Source organism: Mesoplodon bidens (assembly GCF_964165515.1).
Source record: "Mesoplodon bidens genome assembly, chromosome: 10".
Lineage (NCBI taxonomy): Eukaryota > Metazoa > Chordata > Mammalia > Artiodactyla > Ziphiidae > Mesoplodon > Mesoplodon bidens.
This window is the reverse complement of record NC_138172.1, coordinates 39,567,964-39,588,441: the sequence shown is the minus strand read 5'-3', so window position 1 is coordinate 39,588,441 and position 20,478 is coordinate 39,567,964. Positions and strand designations below refer to the sequence as shown.

At 46.0% G+C, this 20,478-nt stretch overlaps 2 protein-coding genes across 2 annotated transcripts in view; both read right to left on the bottom strand.

The window, feature by feature from the left end:
- PRKAR2A (protein kinase cAMP-dependent type II regulatory subunit alpha) overlaps nucleotides 1-11,828 on the bottom strand; it is an 84,920-nt gene extending 73,092 nt beyond the window's left edge. The window contains exon 1 of the mRNA XM_081245264.1: nucleotides 11,305-11,828. Coding sequence (XP_081101390.1) covers nucleotides 11,305-11,557 — 253 coding nt within the window. The 5' untranslated portion in view covers nucleotides 11,558-11,828. The remainder of the gene's footprint in view (nucleotides 1-11,304) is intronic.
- A 5,565-nt stretch (nucleotides 11,829-17,393) lies between these two features.
- Nucleotides 17,394-20,478, bottom strand: part of SLC25A20 (solute carrier family 25 member 20) — a 30,543-nt gene continuing 27,458 nt past the window's right edge. The window contains exons 6-9 of the mRNA XM_081246917.1: nucleotides 20,118-20,190; nucleotides 19,635-19,744; nucleotides 18,658-18,782; nucleotides 17,394-18,243 (exon numbers count right to left, since the gene is read on the bottom strand). Coding sequence (XP_081103043.1) covers nucleotides 18,181-18,243; nucleotides 18,658-18,782; nucleotides 19,635-19,744; nucleotides 20,118-20,190 — 371 coding nt within the window. The 3' untranslated portion in view covers nucleotides 17,394-18,180. The remainder of the gene's footprint in view (nucleotides 18,244-18,657; nucleotides 18,783-19,634; nucleotides 19,745-20,117; nucleotides 20,191-20,478) is intronic.

Below are 20,478 nucleotides of genomic sequence, written 5' to 3'. Positions count from 1 at the left end.
TTTGCATATATGTCTTACTTCAGAAAAAGTTTACTTAACTGAGAAAGGTGACTGCACAACAATGTGAATGTACTTAATGCCACTGAACTGTACACTTAAAACGGTTAAAATGGCAAATTTTACATTATGTATATTTTACCACAATTTTTTAAAAGGAAGAAAAAGGAAAGAAAGCTGATTGTGGTGATGGTGTAGAGAATAGATGGGGCGGAGGAGAGATGAGTGGGAGACCTACGGGATGCTCAGGTGCATCCAGTTAAGAATCAATAAAAACCAAACTCAAGGCAGGGACAGTAGGGAAGGAGAAGATGGGGGAGCCCAGACATTAAAATAAATGAGAGAAAGAGAGAGAGAGAAGGAGAAAGTGACTGATTCCTGGGTTTCTTGCTGAAGAAATTAGAAGAAACAGCATTGTGACAGGTTAACGACATCAGTTTTAGGCTTCATGAGTTTGACAGATGAATGAGAGGTGATGAGCCAACAAGATGAGCATAAATAGGTGTGTGTCTAGTAGACCAAGATTTGAGCTGTAGTTTTGATTTTGAAAGTTCAGGTTCAAGGCAGTAAAAAAGTGCTCAGGAAGAGAATTGCTCACTGAGGGAGAAATGGTTAACAAACTAAATTTTGGGGATCATCAACAAACATTTAAAGGGCAGAAAGGAGGCCAAGTGGTGGATGAAGACCAAGGGGAATAAAGACACAGATGCCAAGGAGGGAGGCAGTTTCAAAGGGGGCTGGTTCAACAATGTCAAAATCCTGCGGAAAGATCCAGATATGTGAACTACAGGAATATTATTGTTAAGCAAGTCCCAAAAAAGTTCCACTAATGCAATTTAGACCAACTCCTACTGTTACGTGATATATACTGTGAAATAAAAAATGCTGGGGAGGGCTTCCCTGCTGGCGCAGTGGTTGAGCGTCCGCCTGCCGATGCAGGGGACACGGGTTCGTGCCCCAGTCCGGGAGGATCCCACATGCCGCAGAGCGGCTGGGCCCATGAGCCATGGCCGTTGAGCCTGCGTGTCCGGAGCCTGTTCTCCCCAATGGGAGAGGCCACAACAGTGAGAGGCCCGCGTACCGCCAAAAAAAAAAAAAAATGCTGGGGAAATATCCTAAGGAATCCACTAAACAACTACAAAACTAATAAACAAGTTCAGCAAGGCTGCAAGATACAAGGTCAATATTTGAAAAATTAACTGTATTTCTATACACTTGCAATGAGCAATCTGAAAATGAAATTAAGAAAACAATTCTATTTACAATCACACCAAAAGGAATAAATAACTTAGGAATAAATTTAATAAAAGAAGTGTAAAACTTATATTCTGAGAACCACAAAACATTTGTAGTTCTTTTTTTTGAATTTTATTTCATTTATTTTTTTATACAGCAGGCTCTTATTAGTTACCCATTTTATATACATTAGCATATATATGTCAATAATATCCCAATTCATCACACCACCACCACTGCCACCCCCGCCGCTTTCCCCCCTTGGTGTCCATATGTTTGTTCTCTACATCTGTGTCTCAATTTCTATCCTGCAAACCGGTTCATCTGTACTATTTTTCTAGGCTCCACATATATGCGTTAATATACGATATTTGTTTTTCTCTTTCTGACTTACTTCACTCTGTACGACAGTCTCTAGATTCATCCATGTCTCTACAAATGACCCAATTTCGTTCCTTTTTATGGCTGAGTAATATTCCATCATATATATGTACCACACCTTCTTTATCCATTCGTCTGTCGACGGGCATTTAGGTTGCTTCCATGACCTGGCTATTGTAAACAGTGCTGCAATGAACATTGGGGTGCATGTGTCTTTTTGAATTATGTTTTTTTCTGGGTAGATGCCCAGTAGTGGGATTGCTGGGTCATATGGTAATACTATTTTTAGATTTTTAAGGAACCTCCATACTGTTCTCCAGAGTGACTGTATCAATTTACCTTCCCACCAACAGTGCAAGAGGGTTCCCTTTTCTCCACACCCTCCCCAGCATTTGTTGTTTGTAGATTTTCTGATGATGCCCATTCTAACTGGTGTGAGGTGATACCTCATTGTAGTTTTCATTTGCATTTCTCTAATAATTAGTGATGTTGAGCAGCTTTTCATGTGCTTCTTGGCCATCTGTATGTCTTCTTTGGAGAAATGTCTATTTAGGTCTTCTGTCCATTTGTGGATTGGGTGTTCTTTTTTTTTTAATATTGAGCTGCATGCGTTTTTGGAGATTAATCCTTTGTCTGTTGATTTGTTTGTAAATATTTTCTCCCATTTCATCTTGTTGGTAGTTTCCTTTGCTTTGCAAAAGCTTTTAAGTTTCATTAGGTCCCATCTGTTTATTTTTGTTTTTATTTCCATTACTCTAGGAGGTGGATCAAAAAAGATCTTGCTGTGATTTATGTCAAAGAGCGTTCTTCCTAAGTTTTCCTCCAAGAGTTTTATAGTATCTGGTCTTACATTTAGGTCTCTAATCCATTTTGAGTTTATTTTTGTGTATGGTGTTAGGGAGTGTTCTAATTTTATTCTTTTACATGTAGCTGTCCAGTTTTCCCAGCACCACTTATTGAAGAGACTGTCTTTTCTCCATTGTGTATCCTTGCCTCCTTTTTTTTTTTTTTTTTTTTTTGCGGTACGCGGGCCTCTCACTGCTGTGGCCTCTCCCATTGTGGAGCACAGGCTCCGGATGCGGAGGCTCAGCAGCCATGGCTCACAGGCCTAACCGCTCCACAGCATGTGGGATCCTCCCGGACCGGGGCACGAACCCGCGTCCCCTGCATCGGCAGGTGGACTCTCAACCACTGCGCCACCAGGGAAGCCCTCCTTGCCTCCTCTGTCATAGATTAGTTGACCATAGCTGTGTGGGTTTATCTCTGGGCTTCCTATCCTGTTCCATTGATCTATATTTCTGTTTTTGTGCCAGTACCATATTGTCTTGATTACTGTAGCTTTGTAGTATAGTCTGAAGTCAGGGAGTCTGATTCCTCCAGCTCCGTTTTTTTCCCTCAAGACTGCTTTGGCTATTCGGGGTTTTTTGTGTCTCCATACAAATTTTAAGATTTTTTGTTCTAGTTCTGCAAAAAATGCCATTGGTAATTGGATAGGGATTGCATTGAATCTGCAGATTGCTTTGGGTAGTATAGTCATTTTCACAATATTGATTCTTCCAATCCAAGAACATGGTATATCTCTCCATCTGTTTGTATCATCTTTAATTTCTTTCATCAGGGTCTTACAGTTTTCTGCATACAGGTCTTTTTTTGTCTCCCTAGGTAGGTTTATTCCTAGGTATTTTATTCTTTTTGTTGCAATGGTAAATGGGAGTGTTTCCTTAATTTCTATTTCAGACTTTTCATCATTAGTGTATAGGAATGCAAGAGATTTCTGTGCATTAATTTTGTATCCTGCTACTTTACCAAATTCATTGATTACCTCTAGTAGTTTTCTGTTGGCATCTTTAGGATTCTCTATGTATAGTATGATGACATCTGCAAACAGTGACAGTTTTACTTCTTCTTTTCCAATTTGTATTCCTTTTATTTTTTTTGTTTTCTCTCATTGCCATGGCTAGGACTTCCAAAACTATGTTGAATAACAGTGGTGAGAGTGAACATCCTTGTCTTGTTCCTGATCTTAGAGGAAATGCTTTCAGTTTTTCACCATTGAGAATGATGTTTGTTATGGGTTTGTCATATATGGCCTTTATTATGTTGAGGTAGGTTCCCTCTATGCCCAATTTCTGGAGAATTTTTGTCATAAATGGGTGTTGGATTTTGTCAAAAGCTTTTTCTGCATCTATTGAGATGATCATATGGTTTTTATTCTTTAATTTGTTAATATGGTGTATCACATTGATTGACTGCTGTATATTGAAGAATCCTTGCATCCCTGGGATAAATCCTACTTGATCATAGTGTATGATCCTTTTAATGTGTTGTTGGATTCTGTTTGCTCGTATTTTGTTGAGGATTTTTGCATCTATATTCATCAGTGATATTGGTCTGTAATTTTCTTTTTTTGTAGTATCTTTGTCTGGTTTTGGTATCAGGGTGATGGTGGCCTCATAGAATGAATTTGGGAGTGCTCCTTCCTCTGAAATTTTTTGGAAGAGTTTGAGAAGGATGAGTGTTAGCTCTTCTCTAAATATGTGATAGAATTCACCTGTGAAGCCATCTGGTCCTGGACTTTTGTTTGGAGATTAGGAAGATTTTTAATCACAGTTTCAATTTCATTACTTGTGATTGGTCTGTTCATATTTTCTATTTCTTCCTGGTTCAGTCCTGGAAGGCTATACCTTTCTAAAAATTTATCCATTTCTTCCAGGTTGTCCATTTTATTGGCATAGAGTTGCTTGTAGTAGTCTCTTAGGATGCTTTGTATTTCTGCAGTGTCTAACTTCTCCTTTTCATTTCTAATTTTATTGTTTTGAGTCCTCTCCCTCTTTTTCTTGATGAGTCTGGCTAATGGTTTATCAATTTTGTTTATCTTCTCAAAGAACCAGCTTTTACTTTTATTGATCTTTGCTATTGTTTTCTTTGTTTCTATTTCATTTATTTCTGCTCTGATTTGTATGATTTCTTTCCTTCTACTAACTTTGGGTTTTGTTTGTTCTTCTTTCTCTAGTTCCTTTAGGTGTAAGGTTAGATTGTTTATTTGAGATTTCTTGTTTCTTGAGGTAGGTTTGTATTGCTATAAACTTCCCTCTTAGAACTGCTTTTGCTGCATCCCACAGGTTTTGGATCGTCGTGTTTTCATTGTCATTTGTCTCTAGGTATTATTTGATTTCCTCTTTGATTTCTTCAGTGATCTCTTGGTTATTTAGTTATGAATTGTTTGTGTTTTTTACATCTTTCTTCCCTGTAATTGATTTCTAATCTCATAGCGTTGTGGTCAGAAAAGATGCTTGATATGATTTCAATTTTCTTAAACTTACTGAGGCTTGATTTGTGACCCAAGATGTGAGATCTATCCTGGAGAATGTTCTGTGCGCACTTGAGAAGAAAGTGTAATCTGCTGTTTTTGGATGGAATGTCCTATAAATATCAATTAAATCTATCTGGTCTATTGTGTCATTTAAAGCTTGTGTTTCCTTATTAGTTTTCTGTTTGGATGATCTGTCCAGTGGTGTAAGTGAGGTGTTAAAATCCCCCACTATTATTGTGTTACTGTTGATTTCCTCTTTTAGAGCTGTTAGCATTTGCCTTATGTATTGAGGTGCTCTTATGTTGGGTGCATAGATATTTATAATTGTTATATCTTCTTCTTGGATTGATCCCTTGATCATTATGTAGTGTCCTTCCTTGTCTCTTGTAACGTTCTTTATTTTAAAGTCGATTTTACCTGATATGAGTATTGCTACTGCAGCTTTCTTTTGATTTCCATTTGCATGGAATATCTTTTTCCATCCCCTCGCTTCCAGTCTGTATGTGTCCCTAGGTCTGAAGTCCCTAGGTCTCTTGTAGACAGCATATATATGGGTCTTGTTTTTGTATCCATTCAGCGAGCCTGTGTCTTTTGGTTGGAGCATTTAATCCTTTCAAGTTTAAGGTAATTATCGATACATATGTTCCTATTACCATTTTCTTAATCGTTTTGGGTTTGTTTTTGTAGGTCCTTTTCTTCTCTTGTGTTTCTCACTTAGAGATGTTCCTTTAGCATTTGCTGTAGAGCTGGTTTGATGGTGCTGAATTCTCTTAGCTTTTGCTTGTCTGTAAAGCTTTTGATTTCTCCATCAAATCTGAATGAGATCCTTGCTGGGTAGAGTAATCTTGGTTGTAGGCTCTTCCCTTTCATCACTTTAAATATGTCATGCCACTCCCTTCTGGCTTGTAGAGTTTCTACTGAGAAATCAGCTGTTAACCTTATGGGAGTTCCCTTGTATGTTGTCATTTTTCCCTTGCTGCTTTCAATAATTTTTCTTTGTCTTTAATTTTTGCCAATTTGATTACTATGTGTCTCGGCATGTTTCTCCTTGGGTTTATCCTGTATGGGACTCTCTGCGCTTCCTGGACTTGGGCGGCTATTTCCTTTCCCATGTTAGGGAAGTTTCTGACTATAATCTCTTCAAATACTTTCTCAGGTCCTTTCTCTCTCTCCTCCTTCTGGGACCCCTATAATGTGAATGTTGTTGTATTTAATGTTGTCTGAGAGGTCTCTTAGGCTGTCTTCATTTCTTTTCGTTCTTTTTTCTATTCTGTTCTGCAGCAGTGAATTCCACCATTCTGTCTTCCAGGTCACTTATCCGTTCTTCTGCCTCAGTTATTCTGCTATTGATTCCTTCTAGTGTATTTTTCATTTCAGTTATTGTATTGTTCCTCTCTGTGTGTTTGTTCTTTAATTCTTCTAGGTCTTTGTTAAACATTTCTTGCATCTTCTCGATCTTTGCCTCCATTCTTTTTCCGAGGTCCTGGATCATCTTCACTATCATTATTCTGAATTCTTTTTCTGGAAGGTTGCCAATCTCCACTTCATTTAGTTGTTTTTCTGGGGTTTTATCTTGTTCCTTCATCTGGTACATAGCCCTCTGCCTTTTCATCTTGTCTATCTTTCTGTGAATGTGGTTTTTGTTCCACAGGCTGCAGAACTGTTCTTCTTGCTTCTGCTGTCTGCCCTCTAGTGGATGAGGCTATCTAAGAGGCTTGTGCAAGTTTCCTGATGGGAGGGACTGTTGGTGGGTAGAGCTGGCTGTTGCTCTGGTGGGCAGAGCTCAGTAAAACTTTAATCCGCTTGTCTGCTGATGGGTGGGGCTGGGTTCCCTCCTTGCTGGTGGTTTGGCCTGAGGCGACCCAACACTAGAGCCTACTCGGGTTCTTTGGTGGGGCTAATGGCAGACTCTGGGAGGGCTCATGCCAAGGAGTACTTCCCAGAACTTCTGCTGGCAGTGTCCTTGTCCTCATGGTGAGACACAGACCCCCCCCCACCTCTGCAGGAGACCCTCTAACACTAGCAGGTAGGTCTGGTTCAGTCTCCTGTGGGGTCACTGCTCCTTCCCCTGGGTCTCAGTGCACACACTACTTTGTATGTGTCCTCCAAGAGTGGAGTCTCTGTTTCCCCCAGTCCTGTCGAAGTCCTGCAATCAAATCCCACTAGCCTTCAAAGTCTGATTCTCTAGGAATTCCTCCTCCCTTTGCCGGACCCCCAGGTTGGGAAGCCTGACGTGGGGCTCAGAACCTTCACTCCAGTGGGTGGACTTCTGTGGTATAAGTGTTCTCCCGTTTCTGAGTCACCCCCCAGCAGTTATGGATTTGATTTTATTGTGATTGCGCCCCTCCTACGGTCTCATTGTGGCTTCTCCTTTGTCTTTGGATGTGGGGTATCTTTTTTGGTGAATTCCAGTGACTTCCTGTCGATGATCGTTCAGCAGTTAGTTGTGATTCCGGTGCTCTCGCAAGAGGGAGTGAGAGCATGTCCTTCTACTCCGCCATATTGAACCAATCAAACATTTGTAGTTCTTTAATTTAGAAATTAAAGAAGATCGAAATAAATGGGAAGACATCCCATACTCATAGATCAGAAGACTTAATGTTGTAAAAAGGCAATACTCTCCAAATTAACCTACAAATTCGATGCAATTTCTGTCAAAATCCCAGATGGCCTCTTTGCAGAAATTGACAAACTAATCCTAAAATTCATATGGAACTGCAAATAGCCAAGACAACTTTGAAAAAGAACAAAGTTGGAGAATTCACATTTCCTGATTCCAAAACTACCACAAATCTACGGTAATCAAACAGTGTAGTAGTGGCATACAGACAGATATATAGATCAATGGAACAGAACCGCGAGTTCAAAACAGACTCTCACATTTACAGTCAATTGATTTTCAACAAGAGTACCAAGACAATTAAATGGGGAAAGAATAGCCTTTTTATTTTAATTTTTTTGTTTTTTTGGGTTTTTTTGGCTGTGTTGGGTCTTCGTTGCTGCGTGCGGGCTTTCTCTAGTTGCAGTGAGCAGGGGCTACTCTTTGTTGCAGTGCACGGGCTTCTCATCGTGGTGGCTTCTCTTGTTGCAGAGTACAGGCTCTAGGCATGCTCTAGGCTTCAGTAGTTGCAGCACGCGGGTCCTAGAGCACAAGGACTTTGGTAGTTGCGGCACGTGGGCTCTAGAGTGCACAGGCTTCAGCAGTCGTGGCACACAGGCTCCATAGTTGTGGCTCGCAGGCTTAGAGCGCAGGCTCACTAGCTATGGCGCACAGGCTTAGCTGCTCCAAGGCATGTGGGATCTTCCAGGAGCAGGGATCAAACCCGTTTCCCCTGCACTAGCAGGCAGATTCTTAACCACTGCACCACCAAGTAAGTCCCAGAATAGTCTTTTTAATAAGTGGTGCTGGAACAACTGGATATCCACATATAAAAGAATGAAGTGGAACTTCTTTGGTGGTCCAGTGGTAAAGAACCCTCCTTCCAATGCAGGGGACACAGGTTTGATCCCTGGTCAGGGAACTAAAATCCCACATTCCACAGGGCAACTACTGAGCTCACACGCCTCAACTAGAGAGCCCCTGTGCAGCAAACTACAGAGCCCACGCACTCTGGAGCCACCACAGAACTACAGAGCCCACACGCTCTGGAGCCCGCACACCACAACTGGAGAGAGAAAACCCGCACACCACAACTGGAGAGAGAAAACCTGCACGCCACAACTAGAGAGCCCGCACGCCGCAAGTACTGAGCCCGCGTGCTCTAGAGTCCGCGCACCACAACTAGAGAGAAGCCCGCACACTGCAATGATAGATCCTGCATACTGCAACGAAGATCCCGTGTACCACAACTAAGACCCAACACAGCCAAATAAATAAATAAATAAATTTATATTTAAAAAAAAAGTAAAACAACCCACTAAATGACAGAAAATATTTTAAAGTCATATATCTGATAAAGGATTTATTTAGAATATACAGAGAACACTTACAACTTAATACTAAAAACACAAATAAACCAATTAAAAAATGGACAGGGCTTCCCTGGTGGCGCAGTGGTTGAGAGTCCACCTGCCGATGCAGGGGACACGGGTTCATGCCCCGGTCTGGGAAGATCCCACATGCCGCGGAGCGGCTAGGTCCGTGAGCCATGGCCGCTGAGCCCGCGCGTCCAGAGCCTGTGCTCCGCAACGGGAGAGGCCACAACAGTGAGAGGCCCGCGTACCGCAAAAAAAAAAAAAAAAAAAAAAAGACAAAGGCTCGGAATAGACATTTCTTCAAAGAAGATACACAAATGACCAACAAACACATGGAAAGATGCTCAACATCATTACAGAACTGCAAAGCAAAACTACAGTGAGGTACTATAATACTTCCTACCCACTAGGCTGGCTATAATAATAAAGATAATGAGTGTTGACAAGGATGGGGAGGAATTAGAACCCTCAAGTGTTCTTTCTTTTTTTCATAATAGTCATCCTCATGGGTGTGAAGTGGTATCTCACTGTGTGCCATGTATTTTTAAGTTACTATCTGTAAATAGAAGTTCACCTTGTGTTGATTTCTATAATTTACTTAGCACAGTCACTGAAGAAATTTAAACAAACAAAAAAATTTAAATACCAGTAAAATAAAGCACAGGGTTACAAAGATTTAAGTCAATTCAACTTTGAAAAAGATATTAAAGATGACAAAGAATGAAGACATAACATAAAACTTGTAAACTCTGTTTTACTCATCTGGGACTAATAGCTAAAACACTAATGTTTTGTGTAAATAAAAATTGTTGCAAAGCAAGTTACAGCTTTGTGATTTATTGTTATGACAGTGAAATTGTTGAGACTGTTGTCAGATTGTTGTCACGAACCCTATTTTAAAGATAAGTAAATTTAAAATCAAACAGGTTCCACAGCTTGTCTTAGACCACAAAGCAATTCTGTGACAGAGATTTGGAAAATAATTTCTGATTCCCAGGTTTAAGATGAAAAACTCATAATTTAATGTGCATTAAGTCAAGGGAAACAAGATAGAGAAATCTCCACTCTTAGCATGAATAAACTTAGGGAAGTTGTCCAGAACACTGAAGCTTACAACGTCCAACAGCGATGACCAATAATTAACTCTCTGCCAGCCTAACTTGAATGTGGATTCAACTCAGAACTAGGTTGTTGGGGTTTTTTTCTGTATGATCCAATAACACTAAGACTCTAACTTTGCCTCTCAAATGTTTTCATTGTTTTGTTAAATTTTGGCTGTTCAAAAGTAGGGTAATTCTATTAAGCTGACAAAGCCTATGTTGAAGCAATCACGGAAAATGGAAATGCTTTTTGACAATCTTGCTTAAATCAGATGTACAAGTGTTACTTGTCTTCTTTCCTGCACCCCATATGCGAAAAAAAGTTATTGTTTACCCTCACCAAATTTGATCCAATCATTTTAGCCAAATTAAAAAAAAAAAAAAATATATATATATATATATATATATATACACCCAGGGTCAACATTAAGAAATGCATACTCGGGCTTCCCTGGTGGCGCAGTGGTTGAGAGTCGGCCTGCCGATGCAGGGGACACGGGTTCGTGCCCCGGTCCGGGAGGATCCCACGTGCCGCGGAGTGGCTGGGCCCGTGAGCCATGGCCGCTGAGCCTGCGCGTCCGGAGCCTGTGCTCCGCGGCGGGAGAGGCCACAACAGTGAGAGGCCCGCGTACTGCCAAAAAATAAAAAAAATAAAAAATAAATAAAAAAAAAAAAAGAAATGCATACTCAAGTATTCAAGGGTGAAATACTAGGATATGCTTTAAAATTCTTCAGCAAAGGAGAAAAAAGGTACAAATGAAACATTTGTGACAGATATTCCAACTGTGTAATGTGGGTATTGGCATATAGAAGGTTCATTTCACCTTTCCTATTTTTGTCTATGCTTAAAGTTTTTCACAATTAACTTTTCACAAAATGAATTCTTTCCAAAGTTACCGTCCTGGTTAGGAAATACGAATCAGGGGATGTGAATGTTCTCTTCTGAACGAAACTGCGTGAAGGGTCTCCAGCCGAGGCGAGGCGGCCGTGGGCTCCACGCCCCTCGGGCCCCGCGCCAGCACGCGGGCCGAAAGCGTGCACGTTTCCCTCGAGCTGAACCTCACAACTCGCTCTGTGCGCTCTAGAGCTCGCAGGACCGCCGAGCTCAATTTGGAAGTGGCCCACGCCGCGCTCACGCCGGCGGCTGGGGTAATCCGGACAAACTCCGCTCGAGGGCTCCAAGGTCCCACGGCCCAGTGTTAAGGGCCTGGCCCCCAGCAGCCCCTCCTGGGTCTCTAGAGACCCTCGGCACCGCTCCCTCCGTCCCCCCCACCGCGAACCTCGGCCCAGCCCTCCGCCTACCGTCCAAGTCCTCTTCGTCCTCCGACTCGCTGTCCGCGATCGCATCGGCGACAAGGCCAGGGCCGGGCTCTAGAGCCTGGGAGCCGGAAGGAGGGGCGGCGGGCGGGGTGGAGGCTCTGGAGCGGGCCTCGCGCAGGCTGGTGAAGTAGTCCACCGCGAAGTCGACGAGGTCGGGCGGCTGCTGCCGCAACACCTCCACGGTGTAGCCCTGCAGCAGCTCTGTGAGCCCGGGCGGGATCTGGATGTGGCTCATGCCGGCGGCGGCAGGCGGGACCCGGCCGCCGGCGGCCACCGCCTGGACGCTCCCTCACGCCGGCCTCTCGCCCCACGTCCGCGAGGTCCCCTCACGCGCGACCCAGGTCGGGTCTTCCTCGCGCCGCGCCGCCCTTTGTCCAGGTGTTCGTTTCCAGGCTGCACCACCCTACACTGCTCCGCCTGGCCTGGTGCCGCCGCCGCTGTCACTAGGCAGCCGCCGCCGCCCCAGGCACAGACAAGCGGGCTAGCTGGATGGGCGGGGCAGGAGCCCGGGTAGTGACGCACGCGGCCGCGGGCGTGCGCGCTCCCGCCGAGCGCCGGCCCTCAGTGCGCGTGCGCCAGTGGGCCGGCCGCCAGCCCGGCTGCCCCGGCAGTCTCTGGTCCAGGGGCAGGAAATGAGTGGTCTACCCGCTAAGCGGCGTCGTTACTGCCTCTTACCTTTCATTTCTAATTTCAATACACTCTAAGATCCAACCGTTTGCCAGCCCTTACTAGGCTCCAGGGACACAGCTAAGAGCCAGATGCAAGCATGCACATCACCACCGCGGTGTGGTTCCGGCTATGGTGGAAAACAAGAGGGCCCACTTTAGGGGGGGACATTCAAGCTGACTCCGAGGCCTGGGCAGGATCTAACCACAGGAAGATCTGGAGGAGAGCCATATGGGCATAGAGGACAGCAAGAGCAAAGGCATGGTAAAGTCAGAACCACCCTGACTGCTGGGAGGCATAGTGGCATGACCACAGGACCCTCAGAAGTCCAGCAGGAGGTCTGTGAGATGTCAAAGGAGGAAGCCCTTGTAGGTAGTAGGAGTTTCAGTGATATAGTAATTTGGGAGCCAAAGGCAGATAAATAAGCCTGGAAGAACTCAGTAGGCCAAACATGTTCCTTGAGAAAAGGGAATAAACGCCCAGGGCAGGAACAACCACTGTGCCTGTTTCTCCTCTTGAGCATTCCCACCAGGATTCCCAGGACTAGGTCTGCACACCCCTACTCTCCCCATACTCCACCCTGGGCCCTGGGCCAGCAATGCTTGATGGTGTTGAGCAGACCACAAGGCACTGTTATCCTTTGCCCCTGGGGAGAGGGCGTAGGCAAACTGGAGAGGCCATGCTATTTCCCAAGCTGCCCCTTCACCCACACCAGATTGGAAGGGAATAGAAAAAGGTGGAAACCTTCCTGGTATGTCCATACCACAGCCTAGGTACTGACCAAAGGCCCAGTAGGCATAGGACAAAGTCCTCCATCTTTTTGCTGGGCCCAGCCAGAAAGTGAGGTAGCCTTGGGAACCTGTAAGGCATTTGGGATGGTTAAGCTCCACCTGGTAATTACCCAGTATTAATTAAAATCCCCACTTGGACCTCTCATATTGGCTTGGCACACAACCAGGAGTTCAGTGCTTCTGGGAACTGAGCTTCTAGAAGCAGGAATACCTGATCCCCACTGATGCAGAAGCCACCCAAGCTCTAGGCCAGGTAAGCCTGTGATTCTAAACAGCAGTGTCTCCCTGAACAAGTTTCTTGACTCCTGGGAGAAGTCCTGGACCATCAACTCTGTTAGGGAAGGGGTAGTGTCCAACTTGTTCCCTGCTGGGTCCTTACTGCACAGTCTTGGAGAAGATTTACTGAATGAATGAATGAATGAATGAATGATAACTTTCCACACAGCAAGAAGAGCCAGTGAAACTGCTCTCCTGACCTCAGGCTCAGAACTAGGATCCTTTGCTTCAAAGCTCTGCTTCTGATCTCAGAATATAAAGACTTCACTAAGTACAAGCAATGAGGAGCTGGAGGGACAGAGTACCTCAACCCTTCTCTGCTCGTGGGTAGACTGACCCTTCCAAGTTTTCCAGGAGTCAGCCCATACCCAGGAAACCTGGATGGGACTCCCGCTGCACTGCCACACCTGGGGATCTGACCCACTTCAAGCAGTCCTACCACTAACCCTTTGGAAAGGCAAATTCACAACTTCACTCTCTAGTTTGCCCATTTGTCAGGCTTTACATGCTTGACAGGGGGATGGGCACCTGTACAGCTAGGACTCTAACTTCAGTTGCAAAATAGGGTAGGAGGAGGCTACTCCAGGACTGACAACAGAGCTGGCTGCAGGCAAGTTCTCCCCGTCACTCCAAGGAACCCCTGACAGCCTCTGCCAGAAGGTTGCTCCTCCTGACTTGTTCTCAGATACCCCATAGCTTGGCCATCCATCCATCTAGCAAACATGGCATTCAAAGGCATCCTTAGACCTGGAGGAAATGAGGGCCATTGAAATCAGGAACCCCATAGCTGCTCCTTACCTGTCTCCACAGACCAGCCTCAGAGTAAGGATGGAGAGCCAGCCTCCAGGTCCAGCTTGACTCCCCTCCCCTTGCACCTGGTCCCCAGAGCAGGGATCTATCTCTGCCCCTTCTGGGAAACACTTCAATAGCAAGGGGAGTCCCAAGGGCCTTCAAGAATGCCCAGTTGAGCTGGCAAAAGAATAGGGCCCTGGAACAAGAGAGAATATGAGGGGCCTGAGTCCCCATCTTCTACCCTTACCCTTCTAGGACCACCTTCATTCAAGCCTGTTCAGCTGCACCACTGGGGGTTACCATGGCAACCAAACCCACAGGCAGCCAGTAACCGGGAAACAGCTGCCAACAGCAAGTAATGGTGGGCAGAAAAGGTCAAGAGCAGAGACCCTCGAAAGCAAGAGAAATACAGCGTCCACGGTAGAGAAAAGGAGGCCCTAGAGCCCTGACAGGCACTCAGCCTACCCCAGCCCTACTCACTACCCAGCATGTAGTCATCATCTTGCACAGACTGCCACACCACCAACCTCAGGCAGACATGAACACGATGGGGCCAGTTCTCAGAAGTGTTCACAACTATGCTGAGTAACACAGGTGGGGCACATGTCTAGTCCAACAGCAGTAAGTCTGGTGAAAATGAACGTGGGTAGGGTACCAGCTGCTATTTCCAATGAAACAGTTGTTTCATGTACTTTTTTTTTTTTTAAGATTCTTTTCCCATATAGGCCATTACAGAGTATTGAGTAGAGTTCCCTGTGCTATACAGCAGGTTCTTATTATCTATTTTATATATAGTAGTGTGTATATGTCAGTCCCAATCTCCCAATTTATTCCTCCCCCTCCCCGTTTCATGTACTCTTGACAGGTTTATTATTTAAAAGGTTTTTTTCCTCTCCTTCCAGGAAGAAGGTAGATGCCCATACTCTCCCAGACTTCTCTGGAAGACAGCCTGCTCTTGGCCCAGGCCCCCTGGTTTACACACTTTCTGCCCTCTGATGCCCTCTACCTATGTGGGGGACTCAGCCCCAGCAGGAACACCTCTGCCCAAAGGGGCTGCTTCTCTATGCCCCTCCAGTCCCCCACCCATCTCCTGGGACTTGTTGGTCACCTGACCACCTCTACATGCCAGCTCCCTGGTCCAGTCCTACCAGGATGTTTATTATGTACCACCATCAGTTTCTATTTTGCCTTAGAAGTGTCCATTAGCCTCTAGTGGACAGGGGGGAGTGGGAAAGTGGGCTATATTTCCTCTGCCCTAACCCAAGCCGTATTTCAGCCTTCATAATGCCGCCCCCATGAGGCTACTGCCTTTGGTCCAGTTATTTTAACAAGCGTCCATGCTCAAGGGAGCAGTTAATTCCTGGGCTGCCTATTTCTGCACCTAAGAGCCAGCCCCTCCCCAGGACACCGTCCTGAGAAAGTGTCAGTCTCTGCAGTGGACCTAGGGTCTGCCTCTAGACATCTCAGGGCAAGGACAGAACCTGGGAAGCAAGGGAGAGCCTAGCTGGAGAGCTACAGGCCTGCATGCTGACTAGAGCAAAGAAAGCAGAAAAAGGAGCACTCAGCAAGCACTTGGCCCTGGGGCCTTCCCAGTGCCTGCTGGGACTCTGTGTGCCACCCCTAGCCTGACTCACAGGCCAGCTGCCTGGGCTTTGACCCTACAGTACAGACAGGCCTCTTGGAGTTTAGGTCAAGCAGTCTGAGGGACAGCCTCTGATAGCATCACAAGCCTTTCTTCAGGCCTGTGGACACCCAGACACCACTCTATTGTCCACACTCTGTTATCAATTTGCCAATGATCTTGGTAGATCAGTTTACCCTGTCTGAGCTTTGGCTTCCACATCTGAAAATGGGGGTATAAATCCCTACCCATTAAACACTGAGTTACATGGGGTGAAGAGATGAGAATGAATCCATGAAGCGACTGGAAAACAAATAAGGGGTTCTAGCCTCAAAAGAATTGTGGTGAAAGAACTGTGGGTAGAGATGCTATGACCTTACAGCAGAAATGGTGCTACTATTGCTTCTAATAGGCTGAGGTTAAAACAACCTGCCCTCTGTCCTTTACCTCTGACCCAATTATACTCTTCTTTGTGCCTGGATGAGGCTGTTATCGCTGGCTGGTTGTTGTAACAATCACTGGCTTCTACTTAAGGCTGTCTGTGACAGTCCGAGAAATTGCTTGGGAGGGCCCCAATCTCTCCCCTACCCGTACCCCCCGTCAGGGAGAGAAGAGATATATCAGGAACAGGTGGCATTTCAAAGTGCATCATAAACAAAGTGCCAGCCAGGAGGGAGTTACTCACCATCTGCTCTGGTCCCTTCACAAATATGCCTCCAGGCACTTCCTTATTTGACGTGACATCTATTGAATACCCAAAGGAGTAGAAGAATCTACCACCACTAATATTAAGGAATCAAAATATTCCATTTTAAAATGGAAGCTGTTTCAAAGGGTAAATTATCCAGAAGCAGAGGCTGTAAAAGTGATCCTGAGCCATGGGAATGGCTGGCATTTGGTTAGAATGCAAATGCACTCACAGGAGCTTCCAGGAAAAGGCCGAGGTTTCAGGACTGTCTCAAGGACTGGGCAGTACCTAGAAGAGCTCCAGGAGACACATATGTGGCCATCTCCAAATCAGTGAGAGATTAAACACAGATATCCTGCAGCATGAGAGGGGAAAAGCGTAACACTGAATTAATCTTCCCAGGCAGAGTGCACACAATTTTCATCCCTAAAACTGTTATTTTTTTACTTGACCATCATCCAGAAATATCTTCCCAGAAATAAATCCTCCTTCCTTAAACCCCCAAATCTTCAGCTTCCAGCCAGGTTGGCCACACCCACTCCCAGATGGGGGTGGGTCCCTTCCCCTCTCACCCATTTACACTGAGTGATAGCTCTAACGCCAAAGTCCAAGGATCTCTGTGCAGCTGCAGTGAGGCGGGAAGTGCCAGAACTGTGACTGCCAGATGGGACAACACCAGAGAAGCCCAGCTCTGGTAGCCTCTCCCTCCCCCAGCCAAGGACAGACTAGCTTGTGATTCTCCATTCTGACTCCCTCACCTCCTCCAGCTGCACCTGGTCATCATCATCAGCCTGATTAGTAATTCCAGACATCAGATCACACAGTGACCCCAAAGTGCATATGAAAACTCAGGATTGCTTTTGGCCTTTTAGAACAATTGACTCTCCATCCGTTAGCTAAGACACACATGGCTGAGGGGAGAGAGGTGAAGGAATGAAGGGATGGGCTGCAGGCTCGGCCCTGTGGGGGCCTGCATGCCAGGCTTGCACTGAGAGCTATGGGAACAGCTACCAATCAAGTTGCCCCATCCCACCCCACCCCACCTCACCCTCCAGCAGCTGGAGCTGGGGCAGTCAGGGAAGGCTGGGCTGGCCAAAACTTCTTCCTCTTTCTCTTGCTAGAACCCCTGCCTGAAGAACCAGGGAAGGATACTGGATCCCTAACAGCCTCCACCAAGCCACAGAGGCTGCTTGCTGAAATGACCCAGAATCAAAAGAAAAAAATTTCACACAATACAAAAATTAGAAACAATATTTATTTCCTGTTAAAATAGGGCGCTCTCATGAGAAAAGAGTGTGCAAAAAGAGCCTTCCTACACCCTGGGCTTTCTCACTTACCCTAGCAAGCTGGGACTGTTGGTTCAAAATTCTCCTCCTCACTCTGTAGGAGGGAAAGCTCTCCACCTACTCCTGGAAATTAGGCTACTCTAGTTTTAATTTTGATTACTTGCATGCATTAAAAAAAAAAAAACCTGACTGTTAACAGGCTATCTGCCCCTAGGCACATTTGCTCAGTCCACTTGGACAGACAGATGTGGGCCTCAAGCCCACATTCCCACGTGCAGGCCAGGATTAGATGATACCCTGGAAATCTGGTGAGTGTTCCTGGCTAGGGATCAAAGAAGGCCCCAGTTCCTGGTCAGATGGCTGAAAATATGCATAGTGTCTCCAGTGTGAGGCTGAGATTCCCTTTCTCGAGGAGTATTTTGGGTGTAGTAGGGCCAGTGGTCAACTAGTAGACAGCACTCTGGCCACAGGTAGCATCTGGTCTAGAAGCTACTTACTCCATCTCCAAATCCTCATGAGATCCCTTAAATTGACAAGAGTGGATTCAAGTTGCAAGATAGCAAATTATACCAGGAAGAGGATGTCATTAAGACAATGGTCTCAACCATTGTGAGTCTGTGCACAGAGCTCACATCCCACCATGCCCCTCCCCTCACACTTCAGGACAGCCTAGTCCTGCCCACTGTTCCTCCTCGATGACAGCTTCCAGCATCCTGAAGCCTTGAGCAGCCTTCAGCCTCACAAGTTGGGCATGGCCCAATTAAGGAACTTCATGGCAACTTCAAAGCCAAGGAAACAGGCCTGAGAAGGGGTTGGAAGGAAGAGAAAAGCCAACAGGAGTTGTGACTATTCACAGAGACCCCAGCACTGTGCTTGACTGGCCCTGTCAGGACCAAAACCCCTTCCTAATCTCCCACCCCAGGTCACGGAATCAAGCTATGCTTTCTCATTCCTAAAAGGGAAAGAAAATGCATGTCCCACAACTGCCCACTTCTGATGGCCAGGCCAGGAAATCAAAGCTCCTCACCTCAGAGAATCACAAAGGCAAATCTTCCTGACAGCTTCAGGAAAGGGAACAAATAAGGAGGCTCTGACTGAGGGTGGGATTTGGAAAAACTGAGCCCCCAATTCAATCCCAGAAGCAAGCAAAAGTCAGCCCACCTGCACCCTGCTCTGAGCCCCAAAGGGAAAGCACAGCCCCTGCCAGTCACTCACCGCGTTGGCTGGGAAGGCTCGGATCATCACTGCATTGAACCCCTTATACAAGGATGTGATTCCTTCATTCCGGATCAGCTCCCTCAGCACATCTCTGAAGCCATTAGGATATTTCCCAGGAGGTGCTGTGGGCAGAAAGCAACTGTTAAGCCTTCAGGAAGCTTCCTGACCTGACCATGGTGACCTACATGGGGACAATATTGTAGTCAAATCTTCCTGCAGGGCCACAGCACCAGCGAGAGGACACCTTGCAGGTCATCTGGGACTAGTCCACAGACAACACAGTTCGCCTTGGGACAAACAGATACAAATGTCTGGATTACTGGTGCCAAGGGAGTGGAGAAGGGAATGAAGAATGAAACAGCCCTTCTGCTCATGTGAGGGAAGGAAGGTTGATTTGACTTCTTCTCTACTATTTTTTTTTTTTGGGCCACGCTGCACGGCACATGGGATCTTAGTTCCCCGTCCAGGGACTGAACCTGTGCCCCCTGCAGTGGAAGCAGGGAGTCTTAACCACTGGACTGCCAGGGAAGTCCTTCTCTCACTTATTTTATGTTTACGCTGACAAGAAAATGAATCTAGGGGCTTCCCTGGTGGCGCAGTGGTTGAGAGTCCGCCTGCCGATGCAGGGGACACAGGTTCATGCCCCAGTCCGGGAAGATCCCACATGCCGCGGAGCGGCTGGGCCCGTGAGCCATGGCCGCTGAGCCTGCGCATCCGGAGCCTGTGCTCCACAACAGGAGAGGCCACAGCAGTGAGAGGCCCGCGTACCGCAAAAAAAAAAAAAAAGAAAAAAAAAGAAAATGAGTCTAGCATTCCTAAAACACAAATGACTGCAAGGGAGAATGTTGGCCAGACAGATGCTGAGTGCTACTGTGGAGAGTCAGTATCCCTAGGGCCTTAAGAACTCTGTACCACAGGGGCAGCCAGTTCTGGGACCCACTCCAACCCCATCTACCCCACTCTCCTCTACTAACCAGTCTGGAAGCGGGACTTGAGTACGTCTGGAGGGATTGCCACAGCCCAGTTGAAGATCCCTGCGATGCCCCCAGCCACCAGGATCCGAGGCACGCTGAGATCACTGACACTGCAGAATACCAAACAGCCCCAGTCAGACAAAGGCTGTGAGAGTGGTGTTCAGACCATCCCTCCTGTGCAGACAAGGCAGCCACAGAGAGGGAGAAACTGGCTGGAGGGAGGAGGTCCAAGGCCAAAGCTCCTGTGACATGGCAGCTGCCACTCGTTGAAGGAGGTCTCATGCACTTGTTTCAAACACTTCCTCCACCGGGTGAGGCACAGGGTAAAGGGTATTAGTATTAGCTGGGCCTCAGCAGCAACAATAGGAAAGTGGACATGGAGACAGAAGTAAGTCCCACTTCTGCCTTCAGATCCACTAACAGGAAAGGGCAACCTACCCATGATTGGGCAAAGTGGCTTCTAAGTTCTTCTGTTCTCCTCACCTCTTTTCCTCTGGAGTGAAGATATTTTTCAGCCATTCATATGTCATGAAATACATCCCACTGGCTGGAACATCTGTTAGTGGCAAGAAAGAGGTAAATTAAATGATATAAGATTCTCACAGATTTCCTGATCTTAGAAGAACCAAGCTTGGCTTTGGACCCTTGAAGGTTTCCTGAGAAGCTCCTCAGCAGCACTTCCTATTTGCAATAATCACTTTGCAGTGATCAGATGCTGCTCTGGGGTGAGCATGGTGTGAGTGAGTGCTAACATGCACGACATTATTTCATTTTCAAAGGCCCTCTGAGTGGTCCCCACTAATATGCCCACTCCAAGTAGTTATAACCAGAGATAACATCTGGC